This window comes from Aureobasidium namibiae (assembly GCF_000721765.1).
Source record: "Aureobasidium namibiae CBS 147.97 unplaced genomic scaffold scaffold_5, whole genome shotgun sequence".
In the NCBI taxonomy this organism is placed as follows: Eukaryota; Fungi; Ascomycota; class Dothideomycetes; order Dothideales; family Saccotheciaceae; genus Aureobasidium; species Aureobasidium namibiae.
Genome location: NW_013581204.1, coordinates 983,726 through 998,301, shown reverse-complemented (window position 1 = coordinate 998,301; position 14,576 = coordinate 983,726). Strand labels below are relative to the sequence as shown.

General features: G+C 50.6%; 8 protein-coding genes across 8 annotated transcripts; 4 read left to right on the top strand and 4 right to left on the bottom strand.

Annotated features, from left to right (window-relative positions):
• Positions 1-82: 82 nt before the first annotated feature.
• On the bottom strand, positions 83-1,913 carry M436DRAFT_42567 (4-coumarate-CoA ligase; the record flags this gene model as incomplete). Its single annotated transcript, XM_013573529.1, has 4 exons — positions 83-562; positions 623-1,085; positions 1,137-1,280; positions 1,333-1,913. 4 exons carry the CDS (start codon positions 1,911-1,913, stop codon positions 83-85), a joined length of 1,668 nt encoding a protein of 555 aa, XP_013428983.1.
• Positions 1,914-2,789: 876 nt separating this feature from the next.
• M436DRAFT_43303 (uncharacterized protein) lies at positions 2,790-4,491 on the top strand (the record flags this gene model as incomplete). Its single annotated transcript, XM_013573668.1, has 4 exons — positions 2,790-2,981; positions 3,040-3,329; positions 3,390-3,969; positions 4,060-4,491. Coding segments are annotated over 4 exons (1,494 nt in total), but the record flags the coding sequence as incomplete, so codon positions are not given.
• Positions 4,492-4,762: 271 nt separating this feature from the next.
• On the bottom strand, positions 4,763-5,949 carry M436DRAFT_80496 (PQ-loop-domain-containing protein; the record flags this gene model as incomplete). The annotated part of the gene is made up of 3 exons (XM_013573893.1): positions 4,763-5,602; positions 5,663-5,814; positions 5,877-5,949. 3 exons carry the CDS (start codon positions 5,947-5,949, stop codon positions 4,763-4,765), a joined length of 1,065 nt encoding a protein of 354 aa, XP_013429347.1.
• Positions 5,950-6,600: 651 nt separating this feature from the next.
• M436DRAFT_42245 (uncharacterized protein) lies at positions 6,601-7,235 on the top strand (the record flags this gene model as incomplete). The annotated part of the gene is made up of 2 exons (XM_013573459.1): positions 6,601-6,817; positions 6,877-7,235. The coding sequence occupies 2 exons, from the start codon at positions 6,601-6,603 to the stop codon at positions 7,233-7,235; spliced, it is 576 nt and encodes a 191-aa protein (XP_013428913.1).
• A 498-nt stretch (positions 7,236-7,733) lies between these two features.
• Positions 7,734-8,537, bottom strand: M436DRAFT_80494 (uncharacterized protein; the record flags this gene model as incomplete). The annotated part of the gene is made up of 1 exon (XM_013573892.1): positions 7,734-8,537. The coding sequence occupies one exon, from the start codon at positions 8,535-8,537 to the stop codon at positions 7,734-7,736; it is 804 nt and encodes a 267-aa protein (XP_013429346.1).
• An 823-nt stretch (positions 8,538-9,360) lies between these two features.
• Positions 9,361-10,104, bottom strand: M436DRAFT_80493 (COX5A-domain-containing protein; the record flags this gene model as incomplete). The annotated part of the gene is made up of 4 exons (XM_013573891.1): positions 9,361-9,479; positions 9,539-9,656; positions 9,720-9,765; positions 9,923-10,104. 4 exons carry the CDS (start codon positions 10,102-10,104, stop codon positions 9,361-9,363), a joined length of 465 nt encoding a protein of 154 aa, XP_013429345.1.
• Positions 10,105-10,901: 797 nt separating this feature from the next.
• On the top strand, positions 10,902-12,037 carry M436DRAFT_43205 (elongation of fatty acids protein 3; the record flags this gene model as incomplete). The annotated part of the gene is made up of 3 exons (XM_013573651.1): positions 10,902-11,312; positions 11,365-11,434; positions 11,487-12,037. The coding sequence occupies 3 exons, from the start codon at positions 10,902-10,904 to the stop codon at positions 12,035-12,037; spliced, it is 1,032 nt and encodes a 343-aa protein (XP_013429105.1).
• A 1,681-nt stretch (positions 12,038-13,718) lies between these two features.
• On the top strand, positions 13,719-14,435 carry M436DRAFT_42651 (uncharacterized protein; the record flags this gene model as incomplete). The annotated part of the gene is made up of 1 exon (XM_013573548.1): positions 13,719-14,435. The coding sequence occupies one exon, from the start codon at positions 13,719-13,721 to the stop codon at positions 14,433-14,435; it is 717 nt and encodes a 238-aa protein (XP_013429002.1).
• Positions 14,436-14,576: the final 141 nt, after the last annotated feature.

Genomic DNA, 14,576 nt, shown 5'->3' with positions numbered 1-14,576 from the left:
AGGCTCACTCACTTTTTTGATGAATTGATAAGGGATGATATCGCGACTTGCTGGTAATGGATCACCTTTTGAAAGATGTTTTTTACAATCTAGCTTTTATGTTTGTGACTTGGTCTGCATCCCTCTTGGCCCACTCGCGCAACACAACTCTCTGGATCTTTCCACTCGGACTCTTGGGTACCTCGTCGATGAACTTGACTCCACCGGAAAGTCTCTTGTGCTTTGCGACTTTTGTCGCTATCCACTCGACCACATCTTTCTCGCTGACTTTGCCTTTGGCTGCGTCTTTCAACACCACATATGCCCTAGGCAAGTCTTCGTGGTCTTTGTTCAAAGCGCACACGGCGGCATCAGCAACGTCGTCATTTTCGAGCAAGACTGCTTCGAGTTCGGCAGGAGCGACTTGGAAGCCATTGACCTTGAAGATTTCCTTTGCGCGGTCGACGATCCAAAACCAGCCTTTGTCGTCGTAGATGGCTACATCGCCTGTTTTTAGGAAGCCGTCACTGTCGAATGAAGCCTTTGTGGCGCTTTCGTTTCTCCAGTAGCCCAGATGAGTGATCTGTGGCGAGTCAGTGAGATTCTTTTGCAGAAGAATAGATTCTTGCTTCTGGATACGTACGTTTGGACCGCGCACAAAAATTTCTCCACGCTGGCCTGGTTTGGTGACTTCGTTGCCGCTTTCATCGATGAGCTTGATGGTCGAGTTTGGGTCGACTTGTCCGACGCTGCCGCTACGGTCATCCATTCCACCGGGTACGTGCAAGCACGAGCAAGTCACTTCTGTCATTCCCCACGTCTGAACGACTTTGAGATTGAATTTTGTGCTGACTTCATTCTGGAGTTCCTTGCTGAGGGGTGCAGCACCACAGAGGATATTAACCAAAGACGAGAGATCGTACTTTTTGGTCTCTGGTCGTTTGGCCAGCATGACTAGTACTGGAGGTGCTGTCTGGATATGTGTGATACGGTGACGCTGGATGTGCGATAGGAAGGGTTCGAAGTTGAAAGCTCTCATATAGTAACATGGCGTTCGCGTGATCGCAGCAGCAGTGATGGACCATAGTTGTCCATAGGCGTGATATCTTTTCAAGTCAGTCGTGCGATCTACTCCTTTGTGTTTATCAATTACTCACAGTGGTAAGAATCCTAGGAACCTCTCTGCTGGTTTTTGTCCTTGGGAATAAGATTGTGACAGTTCTCTCATGTATAATGATTGACAGACATTGGCGATGATGTTTTGATGAGCGACCTTCACGCCTTTGGGTAGACCGGTGGTGCTGTCGGAGTCAGTCTCAGATGTCCCGAGAGGTCGAAATCAGCTCTTCTTACCCTGACGAATAATTCAACACCGCTGTATTGGAGCTTGACTCTTCAGCAGACATCCGGTGCCATTGCCAGTTCTCTGCAGCCTTCGGTGCTGGAAGAAAAGAGCTCCAATCCTTAATTCCTCGCTGCGTCTTGCAGGGCTCGTCCAAGAAGAGGTAAATCTTATCGTGAGGAAACCCAACCTGGTCCGCAGCCCTGAGGAGATTGTCGAGAAGCGCCGGGTCAACAAGAATGATCTTGGCTCCAGTGTTCGTGATCTGGAAGGCAGTCTCGTTGACAGTATATGCTGGGTTGGTTCCACTGAACACACGTCCACTTCCGGCAACACCCAGATACGCCACGGGACAGAATATATGGTTGGTGGAAAACATCATGACTACTTCACCCTGACCGATTTGGAGGTTGTCAAGACCCAAGCCGAGTCTCTTGATCCAACCCAAGGCTTGTTTGGGTGACAATGACTTTTCGGTATCGTCGGCATCGATCCATATTGGCTGATCATAAGGCTCCGTTCCTTCAGGATAGACATATGAGAGTATGTCGGTAGCTGGGATATCAATCTGGTAGGGCGATTGCTGAGGCATGATGTTGGTACTGGCGACACAGATAGAGCATGATCCAATTCGTGACGACTGCCATTTTGTGTCTCGATGTACAATGAGGGGTACAAGTCACGAAGGACCGAGGAAGACGACGTTTGACTTCGATCGAGGTTCCCCACGTGCGGACATGCGGGGGGGACAGCAAGAGCCGCATCAGTCAGCCAATCTTGCACACGAGCGGTTCAACCTGCTTATGTGATCTTTTTCACCATGCATCTTCCGAATATGCCATGTTAGATCTTCCATGCTGAGACGCGATCAACAGAAGGATCCGGAAACGACACGGATACGTAGGATTCCGCGTGTCAAAGAGGTGGGCATTCGGCTCGCTTATGTACTCAACGACAGCTGAAAGACTCCTCTGCTACAAGGCAAGTAGTGCCTGACACATCTCAACATGACAAAGTGTGTAGGAATACGAATGCGAAGATAGGTTCTCTTCTCGGCGAATTTGCGTCCTGTTTCTGGGGCTTCTACTTAAGAGCGAAACACCTAGACCGGCAAGTGACTGTGGTGAAACGCAGCTCTGACAGTAGCGTTGGCTTTACTTGGCTGGATACCTCAATTCACCCACCAAACCTTCTTGAAAAAGGCAAACCATGATACCTTGCTGGCCAAAACGTAGAGTTAGTCTGACACCTAGCATTCCAAACATGGACATTGTTCAACCTGTCGATTTAGGCCTCTGTTCAAAAAGCAAGCACGCGACGCGTACCTTGAGGAATTCAAGCCTCTGCTTCCCTCGCTCCTCCCTTTCTCTGCGCCCGCCACTTTCTAGAACAGGGTGGTACTTTTTGGAAAAATGACATGTCCTGGATGACATTTTTTACTTCACCTGAATAATTACCAAACGCATCAGCAAGTGTCGGGATGGAGACACCAACGACACACAGCCCCAAGCGACACTCTTTTACGAATACTCTAATTACGATTTCCCTTCAACTTCTGCTCTGGTCCAGCCTATTTCCTCTTTCAGTTCAAGTCTCTCTTTTCGGTCTCTCGAAGATTGATAAATCTTTGTTTCTCGCCGACGTGATTTGCATCGCAGCAGTAAGTGATCAAGTCTGGATATGTAAACGCACAGGTCAAAAACTGACTCAATGCATAGGCCGGCACATCCATTCTTGTTGTCCTTCTACACACTCTGGTTGCACGGCTCCAGGACAAGGTCTTCAGTAGATGGGCCAAAGTAGCCGCAGCAATCTTCAAGGTCACAACCCTTTTCTTTTCGTGCATAGCAGTGCTGTTATGGATCACAACCGTCGGGCTGAGCATAATCTTTGCCTTCGCAAGACAGCCGACATGTCGGCCAGCCAGTTATGACACACACGATATGTGGAGGAAGGGCAGCGTGTGTTATGCTCAGCGAGCGGCCCTAGTTGTCAGCATGCTGGCATTGTAAGTGTTTCCCCATACTCTGTCGCCGTTGGATTTGACTGACCAGATTGATTTGGATAGTATCGTTTCGTTCGTCCTGTGTTTCACGTATAATGTTTCGCACGATCCATTCGCAGCAGGACTGTTTGGACCAACACAGACTGGTGTCTGTTTGACGAAGTCAGATCTTGGGAGGACAACTCCTATGGTCAACAGGCATTCAACCCTCTCTTTCAAATGCCGTTCGATGCTGTCTCCGATCGCCATTTCGTCACCCATACGGATATCATCGCCTCTACGAGCGATGATGAATGCCAATGATGAGAAGTCGGCACGCCCATTGTCAATCGACAAGTCTCCTCTGCTGTCCAAGACTCCGAGTCCATTGCACTCGGCAACAAGCTCTATTGACAGTGTGAGCGGTCAACCTCCAGCAGCATACATACAATCCGCTCGCTATCAGCCGTCGCGCGTGCCGACGGCATATGTGCCCTCGCCTCACGGGACACATCTCTACTCGCCAAAACATCTCCCAAAGGCAATCGTGTCGGCCATGTCGGCAGATCTAAAGCCGCCAACGGCAGCAGCTGCTGCCTACCCGCCACAAAGAGCTCCCACTCTGCCGAAGATAGCTCCTGCGATATCGTACCCAGCTCCTTCTGTGCCTCGACGAGCTCCGTCATCATCGCGACACATTCCTATTGTGCCGCAACAACCTCCTACCTCACCGCAGCGAGATCCTGTGTCTGAGATCACACCCATCCAGACAACAAGTCTATATACATCACGACGAGTGTCTTCAATGTTCATGACCCCCACCGCCCACATGGCTCCACCACTAATAAACAAAACTCCTTCTTCCGAGAGAAAGCTCGACACCTTTGCTTCCTCTCCGCTTGCCCACATGCCTCCAATCCAGCCCAAGAATCTATACTCGACAAGACGGGCCCCAACGCCATACGTACCGTACAAACCTGCCACCCCTGCCCCTTCGCAAGTCAGCTCAGATGCACCGAGAAGATTCCCTGTGGCATCGGCGTATGCGCCCTCGAGTGTGCGTGTGCCTTCGTCGCTTTTGCAACCTCCGCCTTCGATTAGACGGCTCAGATCTGCGGACAGGGGTGTTAGTTATGCTTCTAATACAAGCAGTATATACAGTCGACTTCCCACTGACGACAAGTAAAGTTCCGAGGTTTCGAGAAGAGCACATATCGTCAATCATATATACCCACATAGTTTCCTATCTAAGCAATATCACGAGTTTCCTTGTCTTTGAAATCTGGTTTCGAAAAATCAGTACATGAGGCCTCTTGTTTGAAGCCTGACCATTTGTTGTTTTAGTTATCCAATCTGGAAATCTATCATACAACGACATGTTTCGTACCAAAACATTGTGTGCCAGATTTTTCCCTTCTCGTTTTACATCTACATGATAACATCTTATACACATACAACTACTGCACAGATCTTCCTCTATCCTCCTCCTCTGCAACAACGACTTCAAAATCTTCTTCATCATCATCCATACTCCTGTAAATGAAGAACTGTGCAAAGACGCCAAAGTCCAAGAAGAGCGTTCCCAAACTCCCCAGCAACCAACTCAAATTCACCAGAATGTATCTGCCGTAAATCGCACTAGCTTCTCCAGGTCTGCATTTTTGTCCATGCTTGCCATGGTGGCAGATAGGATTGAAGGCGAAGATACTGAGCACATATGTCAAGTTTCCAATGCAGGCGAAGAGGAAGAAAAGGGCATTGAGGCCTTCGGTGCTTTTGCGACGGTAATTGAGCAGGAGTTGAGGAACGCGGCTGCCGAGGTACAGTGCAGCGCACAGGTATCCGAATACCTGGCCCACGATATTGAAGTGCAAGTTGTCGTTTTGCTGTTGCTCGGTTTCGTTGCTGTTGGACGAGGGACTGAGGTAGTATCCGGCGATTCCAGCCGCAACGACCAGAACAATGCAAGTTAGATTGAACAGCAGTTTTTGCATGATGCTGCGTTTGGCAGAGCGAGGTCTGTGGACTTTGGGGGTGGGGTGCATGGGATTTGCGGGGGACATGTGGACGCCTTCGTTGACGAAGCGTTCGCCGAAAGAGGAGGTTGAGCGAACGCGAGGGAGATCGCTGGTGCCGTTGCCGTTGGCTGAGAGAAGAGCAGAGCGCTCGGTGGGAGTCTCTTGCTCTATATCCGAAGGCTTGACGGGCTTGGGATCTCTAAAGTGGAAGCCGCGGTAGTAGAAACATTGGGCCAGCAAGACGATGTCCGCGAATGTGTAGTAGATTGCCAGGATGATCTGGAAAATGTTTCATTAGCTTTGGATGATTTCTGTGGGACTGAGTGGGCGTTGGCTTACCATGGTGGGAAGAACCCTTTGCATAACGGCACCGATGATGTTGGCAAAATCACCCAGGAGCCATATGATAACAAACTCTATACTCAGACCCTCGGCGCTGCTGCGTCTGAAGTTTTCGATAATCTGAGGTGAGAAGACGACGACCCAGCAGGCTATGATTGCATCAGCGATGCTCTTGAAGACAACACCAATTGCCTTGTTTGGCAGCACTCACCAATTGAGATGGACCCCATGATGCCACTGATGGCCTCGATATCGAGGTTGTACCCTGCCGATGGCGGGAACATGATTGCGTGAATGTTGATATACCCGGATAGAACTGTAAGGAAGGCAGTAAAGAGTGAACTCTACTGTATAGCAATGGGAGGGCGGTGGTTTTTGGCGAAGATCTAAAGTCCAATTGCATGCAGTCTTGTGGTTGGTCGTGGGGAATTCTCTTTTCATGTCTTGAAGTGGCTGGGCCTTGAGTCATAAAAATGACGCCGTTTATGACTCTTGCATAAGTCAAGCACCGGCTTATGCATCTCGTGGCTATTCGAGCGCGAGATTCAACCTCTGCTTGTCTGTATTTATGGTATACGAATGAAGAGCCAAGTTGATCTCCAGACGAAGCGCTTGAGTCCGTAGTTCGTGATGGACTCAGGTTGATGAGATGCAGGATAAATTGTACCAGATGCCGTGAAATGCATTATATTTATTCTTCTTTTTTTTCCATTTTTCTCGTCGCTATCAGATACCAACCCCCGCATTTTCAGGCATCTCGACCAAAGAAATCTTTCCCAAAAGTTCACCATCTTCACCACCTTGATATTTACTGTACACCACTTCACTCAATCTCTCGCAATCTCTCGCAACAACTCACGAATCATTCATCGACCTTCCGAAGCATACGCAATCACTCCATACCCAAAACTATTTGTGAACGAATTAATCCAAATATGGCATCCGGAAAAGCAGCCAGAATCCAACTTAGCGACGACGAGGTCGACGATATCCTCTACCTGACCCGCACAAACGAGAGCGCCGAACTCCAGCAATACCTCACTCAACTGTCACAACAACACAACTGCAGTATTGCCGCCCTGCTCGAAAGCACTGTCGACGAAGACAATGCCAACACGCCTTTCCACTACTGCGCTGCCAACGGCTACGCTGGTACGACAGATATTGCGACAACAGCAGACAAAGAATGTATACTAACACTTGTATTACAGATCTCCTCAAAACACTCTCATCACAACTCGACCCCTCGACAAGAACAGAAGTCTTGAGCCGCAAGAACGAAGCCGGCAACACAGCACTGCACTGGGCATCCGTAAACGGCCACGTCGAAGCCGTCAAAGCCCTCATCGACGGTGGTGTAGACGTCTGGGTCAAGAACGCCGCCGGACACCTTCCCGTTTTCGAGGCCGAGCGCGCGGAAAAGGACGAGGTTGTCGCAACTCTGTTGATTGCTGGCGGAAAGGAAGATGAGGAAAAGTCAAGGGCAGAAGAGGGTGAGGCTACAGAGGAAGACAAGGCTGATGTCGAGGGCGTGACGAGTCAGATGGGCGAGTCGAGTTTGGAGAAGTGAGAGCTTCATTCGTGCTCTTGGTGAAGTTTGTCAAAGATGTGTCATGCCATGATGCAGTTCTCCCTGTGGTACTCGCCCCGACCCGTGTTGCGAGGTGTCCGAATATCTAGCACTTCGCTTCGCATACTCTGGAGAGATCTAGAGATGATGCTCATTGGACTATCGCATGGGTACGGGTCCAAGGGGCCTTACAGGAGTCAAGGAGGCACATACTCAAAGCTAATATCTCGTGATTAGAGAAGAAGCTATAACTTTTTTACATAGACGCCAACACAAAGTATAGAAATCCAGCTGTAATGCTTGGACGCTCCTCTTGTTGACGCCATGTGCTAGTCTAGCTGTCACAATGCATGAATGTTCTGAGAGTGGAACAGCAACCAGAGAGAGATATTGTCTGAATGACTCTGCGCGAAGACACTTCTGCTTGAGAAAAATATCGTGACATGTCACAGCCTTCAAGTTCACTACACGTGACCGTGAGAATACGATACAACACATCTACTCCTCCTCCAAGAACCCCCTTCTTCCAGCACGAGCAGCCTTATGCTTCTTAACCCTAGTCTTCTTCTCATAGTTCTGCTTCCTCTTCTCGCTCTTACTCAACTCCCTAACCTCCTCCTCAAAATCCCCCGACATCCATTCTGCCTTTCCATGTTTACCCCCTCCTTCGTTCAGCAAATCCACAAATCTGTCGTGCCTAGCACAACTGACTTTTTGCTGTCTTCTGACATCTCTGTCTCTGATGATTTCTTCTCTGATGCCTTTGGATTTGTCGCGAGCGTTGATTTGGCGTGCCATCATGTTGAACAGGGACATGGGGAGTGCGTTGGCGGTATACAAGTCTTCGATTTTCTGGCAGTGGTCTTTGAAGACTTCTTCGTTGGAAGCCACTTCTTTGCTCTGAAACACTTCTGCGCGAATCAGATCTACGACTTCGGCTTCGAAGCTGTCGACGCGGTACTCGATTGCGATGAGATAGAGTTGGAGGTACCAATCCAGATCTTCTTCTACGCCTGAGGGTTCTTCGTAGGGCAGAGAGTAAATGTGCTTGAGCAGTGCTTCTACGGCTTGTGGACCGTATTCTGCGGTGGTGATTGTGTAGGAAGCTGTTTTGGCAAAGGGGCCTTCGAAGGCGCGGTAGAAGGTTTCGGAGTACTCGGATAAAGTGGCTTTGTGTGCGTGGATGGTTTGGCCGCTGAAATGGATGGTCACGTCTGAAGTGGTGGGGTTGTCGTACATGCGCGTTCTGCGGCTGTTTTTGCACCATACGCCTTTGGATGTTTGACGAGTGGTGTTCTTCATGGTGATTGTTGTATGGTTGATAGTCGATAAGTTGATGTGTGTGACGATGGATGAGGATGAAATGTGATGAGAGGAAACGTTCAGAACAGTACGATGAGAGCCATCTAAATATGTTTTGCAGCTGCTACCTGGGAAGTATTACTCACAGGCCTGTAATAACAACTTACGCTGAAGAGTCATCACGAGACACGATTGAGCAAGATAACATCTTGCATTCCGAGAAAACCAACAGTCCTTACCGACGGAAGCTTTGATCTTCTCGGGCAGTCTTCACCACCGTTGATCCAGCGATTTGTATTCTAAATGCACTGCCATTTCCATGGAGCAAAGTTGCTTGAAACAGAGTTCTCGGTACAGACCATTTTTCAACCTTTTCCAACCACGTGGCAACGGATGTATTGAAGAAGCCCGCGAGCGGGTGAACGTCGAACATATAGCACAAGACCTTGAGGTGTAGGCGTATAATCTGCATCAGATAGACTGGCTGCTGGTCGATGCGATTTAGAGTAATGACTTTGTGGTGACTTTTTCGGCTCTCGTGAATTGTTGGCAAGCTTCAAATAACCATTAGTGTCGTGCTCTGGGGAACACAAATGGCGAAACTGTAATCGAAACAGAGGTAGAGCATGGTTTTGACACAATGTACATTGCTGCAAACAAGATAGACGAGATCCAACTAGGAGCCTCTCCTTTGCTTTCGGCGGTCTTCGAACCCAAGGACATAATACATTTCATCTCTCGTCTTTCGGACAGCTTCGGGCGTTCTTCAGTGGAATGGCGTTGATGATTGCTCCTCTATCGACAGGTTTGGAACTTGAATAATTTACGAGGACTCAGGGTACATGGCCTCTCTGAGCTCGATACCGAGCTCTTTCCTGATGCTCTCGAGCTCGGTGAGGTACTCGTCGTACTGGCTCTGGTTCTCGACCTTGGCCTTGATGCCTGATACGAAGTGTTATGTCAGCATGGCGTTGGAGTTGGCGAGGTATAGGATGACGCACCCTCGAAGATTCTGACGGCAGTGGGGAAGTCGTTGACTCTGCGGGCGGCCTTGAGGGCGGCAACGATGACCGAGGGGGCGGGGACCAAATCGTAGGCGAAGGCGTTGTTCAGGTTGCGCTGTCGGACAGTTCGGTTAGATTCGGGAGCGATCAGACGGAGAGACTAGCAGTGTGAAAGTACCTGGAGCTCGAAAACGTCCTGGACACCCTCGAATTCCTTCTCATATCTGGATTGAAGAAGACCGTCAGCAATTGGCAAGGACTGGGTCGCGTAGAGGTGTGTGTGAGAGTGGAGGGTCGGAAGCAATTGGCAGTCTCTGAGTGGTCCCTGGGTGGCTGGAAGGAGAGTGTATGGCGGATGTTGGGGATATCTGAGCGACTCACCTGGCGGTGAACTCCTCGAAGCTCTCCTCGTGGTGAGGGTCGTGTGCGTCGACGTCGGCACGCTTGATGCTGGCGACGCTGAAAGTTCTGGCCTGGTTGAGACGCTGGATGCGCGATGCGACCTGGATACGGGGTTGTGCGGGAGCGCGGACGGCGCGAGCGGCGATGCGGAGGAAAGACATTGTCGTGTGTGAGTGCGAGGATCGAGGAGGGTGGATTGAGTCGACGACAGAGGGTGTTGCAGGGCAGGAAGCTGCAATGTCAATCGCACACTCGCGGTCGGAAGTGCTTGGCCCGAGCGTCCCAAGAAGCAATTCATGACCATCACCTGAGAAGCCGCTGTCCTGACCCTGTTCGACTCTGACCACTTATTAAATACATCCAAACCCACCCGTCAATTCATCCTCTGACTTCTCTTTGGCCATGTGACTGATTTGCTATATATTCTGCTTGCTTATAGTGTCATATGTATGACCACTCACTCGTGGGAACAGATCCAATGGTTGGGACAGTGTTTGTTTTGAACATGTGGTGTTTTGGTCAGCCAACTTGTTGGGTACTACCTGTATGTTTTGGCACAACAATCGTCACACAGAACAGAGAACAGTGAGCAACACCTTTCGCATTACAAGCAACCAGACATGACCATTGGCCGATTCCACGAACGGAATTGCTTGTGACTAATCACCAAGACATGAGTACTGCGTAGAGCCTCGTTCGTGAAATGTCATCTCGAGGCTGCCAAGCCAGACGTCCCTCGGCTTCAATTAAATTTCAATCTCCCGACCTCCTTTATAATGAAAGCTTCCTCCTCCTCAACACCCTCCACCCTGTCTCCAGGTCCAATTCTTGTCTTCTCCACTCTCTGGTAATCCCCTCGTTGCCACCTTTGTCGCTCCTTTGCTGGCCGCCGGCCCCGTACTTGCCTCTGTAAACCAATTCCTCTATACGCGTCTCGAGCCGCCCAGTCCCGCCAACCATGTCTACCCCCGAATGGATCCGCTACGGCGTGCCCACTCTTGACCGTCCCTTCGGTCTCGAGTTGTGGCCCATCTTCGAGAAGGCCTTCACCTCGATCAAGGGCTACAAGCCCCAGGACTTCCGCTTCGTCCCTGGAAAGACCCCCATGGCTACCTTCAAGGAGACTGCCACCATGCTCGTCTGCTACTACATCATCATTTTCGGTGGCAGAGAGTTCATGCGCGGTCGCGAGCCCTTCAAGCTCAACTTCTTCTTCAAGGTCCACAACTTCTACCTGACCCTGATCAGCGGTCTTCTTCTCGTCTTGTTTGTTGAGCAGCTCCTGCCCGAGATTGTCAGAAACGGCATTTTCCACGCTGTCTGCGCCTACGAGGGTGGCTGGACCGACAAGCTCGTCGTTCTTTACTACGTACGTGCAGCAAATTCCACTGCGCCAGAATCCGCTTACTGACAGCTGGCAGCTCAACTACCTCACCAAGTACCTCGAACTGATTGACACTTGCTTCCTTTTCCTCAAGAAGAAGCCCCTGAGTAAGCGCGCATCGTTTCGATACCCAGTTACACGAGCTGACCAATTCTCTAGCTTTCCTCCACACCTACCACCACGGTGCCACCGCCCTCCTCTGCTTCACCCAGCTTCTCGGCCACACCGCAGTCTCATGGGTCCCCATCACCCTGAACCTGATGGTCCACGTCGTCATGTACTGGTACTACTTCCAGGCCGCACGTGGTATCCGCATCTGGTGGAAGAAGTACATTACCGTCATGCAAATCACCCAGTTTGTCATCGACCTTGGCTTCGTTTACTTCGCCTCATACACCTACTTCACCTTCAGATACTTCCCCAACATGCCCAACATGGGTATCTGCGCTGGTGAGGAGTTCGCCGCTTTCGCTGGTATGGCGATCCTCAGCTCCTACCTTCTCCTCTTCCTCTCCTTCTACGCCGCAACCTACAAGAAGCCCACGAAGAAGGGCCGCAACCGTGCCACCAGCGCCCTGGTTGAGATGAAGGACGAGAAGGTCCCCACTGTTGGTGAGGCTAGAAGACGCTTCAGCGGTGGTGAGGCTCACTTCACTGGCCGTGACGCCCCTACCCCCAACGGCCGCGTTACCAGAAGCCGCAAGGCATAAATGCACTGAATAGTGCATGTTTGCGCCTGAGGGTACGCCAAGTTGGACGCACCCAATTCCTCGAGATGCGTAGGTGAAGATACGCCATTTCGAACGCACATTAAGAAACAGCCAGAGATAGCTGTAGGTGGATGGAGGGCACGATTGCCAGGGGTTGCTGTCCCGGAATCATCGTCGCCAGCTCCTCTTTGGCCTTGGGGGTGTTTGGCCGCTTCTTGAGCACCTTGCCCTTGCAAAGTATGCTCGCTTTATTACTTCTTTGTAATTTCTCTAGGGCCCGGGTTTCGACAAAAAGGAGTATTAGGCGGTACAGGTTCGACATGATTGTGTAAGAAAGAATGCGAGAACAGGAGAGACTAGGACCCATGCGTCATGCTCGCTGTATGATAGAATCATGTAATCAGAGAACGAGAAAAAGAGTTATAGATCATACCCCAGTCTATGTTTTTGAGCTTGCCAGTGATGGTGCATAGAGAAGTCACAATGTTTATGTCGTTCGCGGCTGGACCAGACTCCGAGGAGCATGTCCATGACACGTGAAGGTTGCATGACTGTTATTTCCATTCAGTCAAGCGTGCGATCTGGAAAACATGTTGAGAGCTAGTCTCTGACCCGCCATGTACTGAGGGGCGTCCATTAGTATAGGTACGAACGGCATTCTATTCTTCCTGCAACCAGAACCTTCTGAGCGAGCCGTAGCTCCCCATGCAAGCGTTTGTGTCAATGTTCTGTAGTATGCTGACAAAGAGCCAAGATACCAATGCCCGTTGAGTCTCTGCCGTTCACTGCAAAAGACCGAATACCGTTTGGATTTGCATGGGCACACGGAAATCTGTAGGCATCTCTAGCACTGAGACAGAAGGCAGCGCCAGAACAATTCTGGAAAAAGGTAGTTCAGGAGAAGGAACTTGTGTCACACGGTGCTTAGAAGGCGGATCAGATGCAGCGTTTCCTGTTCATCGAGTTCGAGGCTTGGGATACAATGTTAAACTGAAGCTAGAAGATTGAGAGAAGGCAGCAGAAGGACGGAAGCAAGATGGCGTGGGGCGGCTCATGCTAGGTTCAGCATAGAGAGTATTGAGTTCTTTGTGCAAGTTTGCCAATTGGAAGTTAGATAGCAAGTGCCGGCTGATATCGACAGTTACCATGAATGCTTGATAGTCTCCACTTGCTGTGTTCCTATGGTTGTTGACACATGATCAAGACACGGCCCAGGGAATCAACCCTAACAGCTTCAATGAAAGCAGTTAGATGATATTGAGATAGACGCTGCAATTTGGTTGTGGAGAGTTGAGAGTGAGGCTATCCGTTCGCGAATCCGATGACAAGGCCCAGATGCGGAAGTCGTTCTGCCGGCCACCGACGCAACTTCTCGCCGCACAAACCAAACCGGACCCCATCATACCACAATCATCGTCGCACATCACGACAACCGTTGCGCATACCCTGCTGTTCGCTGGTCGAATACCACCGTGTCATAGCATAAGCAGCATCTGTCATAACTGACGCATATACAGCAAAGATCTATCCGCTAGTCATGGCAGAATCTCAAGGCCACACATCTCCAGTTGTGTCCGCGACGGCGCCTGAGCGCGACACTTCGCAAGAAGCACCTGCTGTCACATCACCCACGCCACAGCCAGAAAGATCACCGTCTCAAGAAGGTTCGGAAGAAGGCGAGATGGCCGACACCGAAACCGCTCCTGCGAACGACGACGATGCGCCACCACTTCCTGACGAGCCATTACCTGAGGATGCTCCACCACTTCCTGACGAGCCTCTCCCTGCGCCGACCGAAGAGGATGACGGTTGGTCCGCTCAGCTTGACCCCTCATCCGGCTGCTGGTATTTCCTCAATCGCTTCACCGGGCTGTCGCAATGGGACAATCCACGAGTTCCCACCGCTGCTCCAAGTCAGGAGTATGCGCCAGGCACTGGTCCGACATCACACGCTCCTGGCACTTCCGAAGCTGTCGCAGCACCCCCGCCTCCTCCAGGAGAACCATACTTGGGCTACAACCCTAAGATCCACGGCGACTTTGATCCCAACGCGGACTATGCCAAGTGGCATCAGGAACATCAAACGGAAGAGTGGGCTGCTTCAGAAGCTGCCCTTGCGCAACGTACTGCAGCATTCGAGCAAGCAGGCACATTCAACCGCTTCACGGGAGCCTTCCAAGCCGCCGACAAGAGTGCGGATAACCACAACGATGAGAACAAGTCAAAGCGCCAGTTGAATGCCTTCTTTGACGTAGATCGCGCTGCCAATGCTCACGAGGGTCGCTCTCTCAAAGCCGAACGTGCAAATCAGAAGCTGAGCAAGAAGCAAGTCAAGGCCTTCAACGAGCAGCGACGTGCAAAGAAGGAGCAAAAGCGCCGCGATTTCCTCATGAGTTGAAGAGCTGAAGTGTTCCGAGAGAACGTAGTGAGTGTCGATTACGTGACCTTTTTGTGCGTGTACAGTACCATTTACAGAGCAGATCCTGCTCGCCCATGACGATTGTCTTCTACCATAATGACTAACATGAAATTCCGCAGG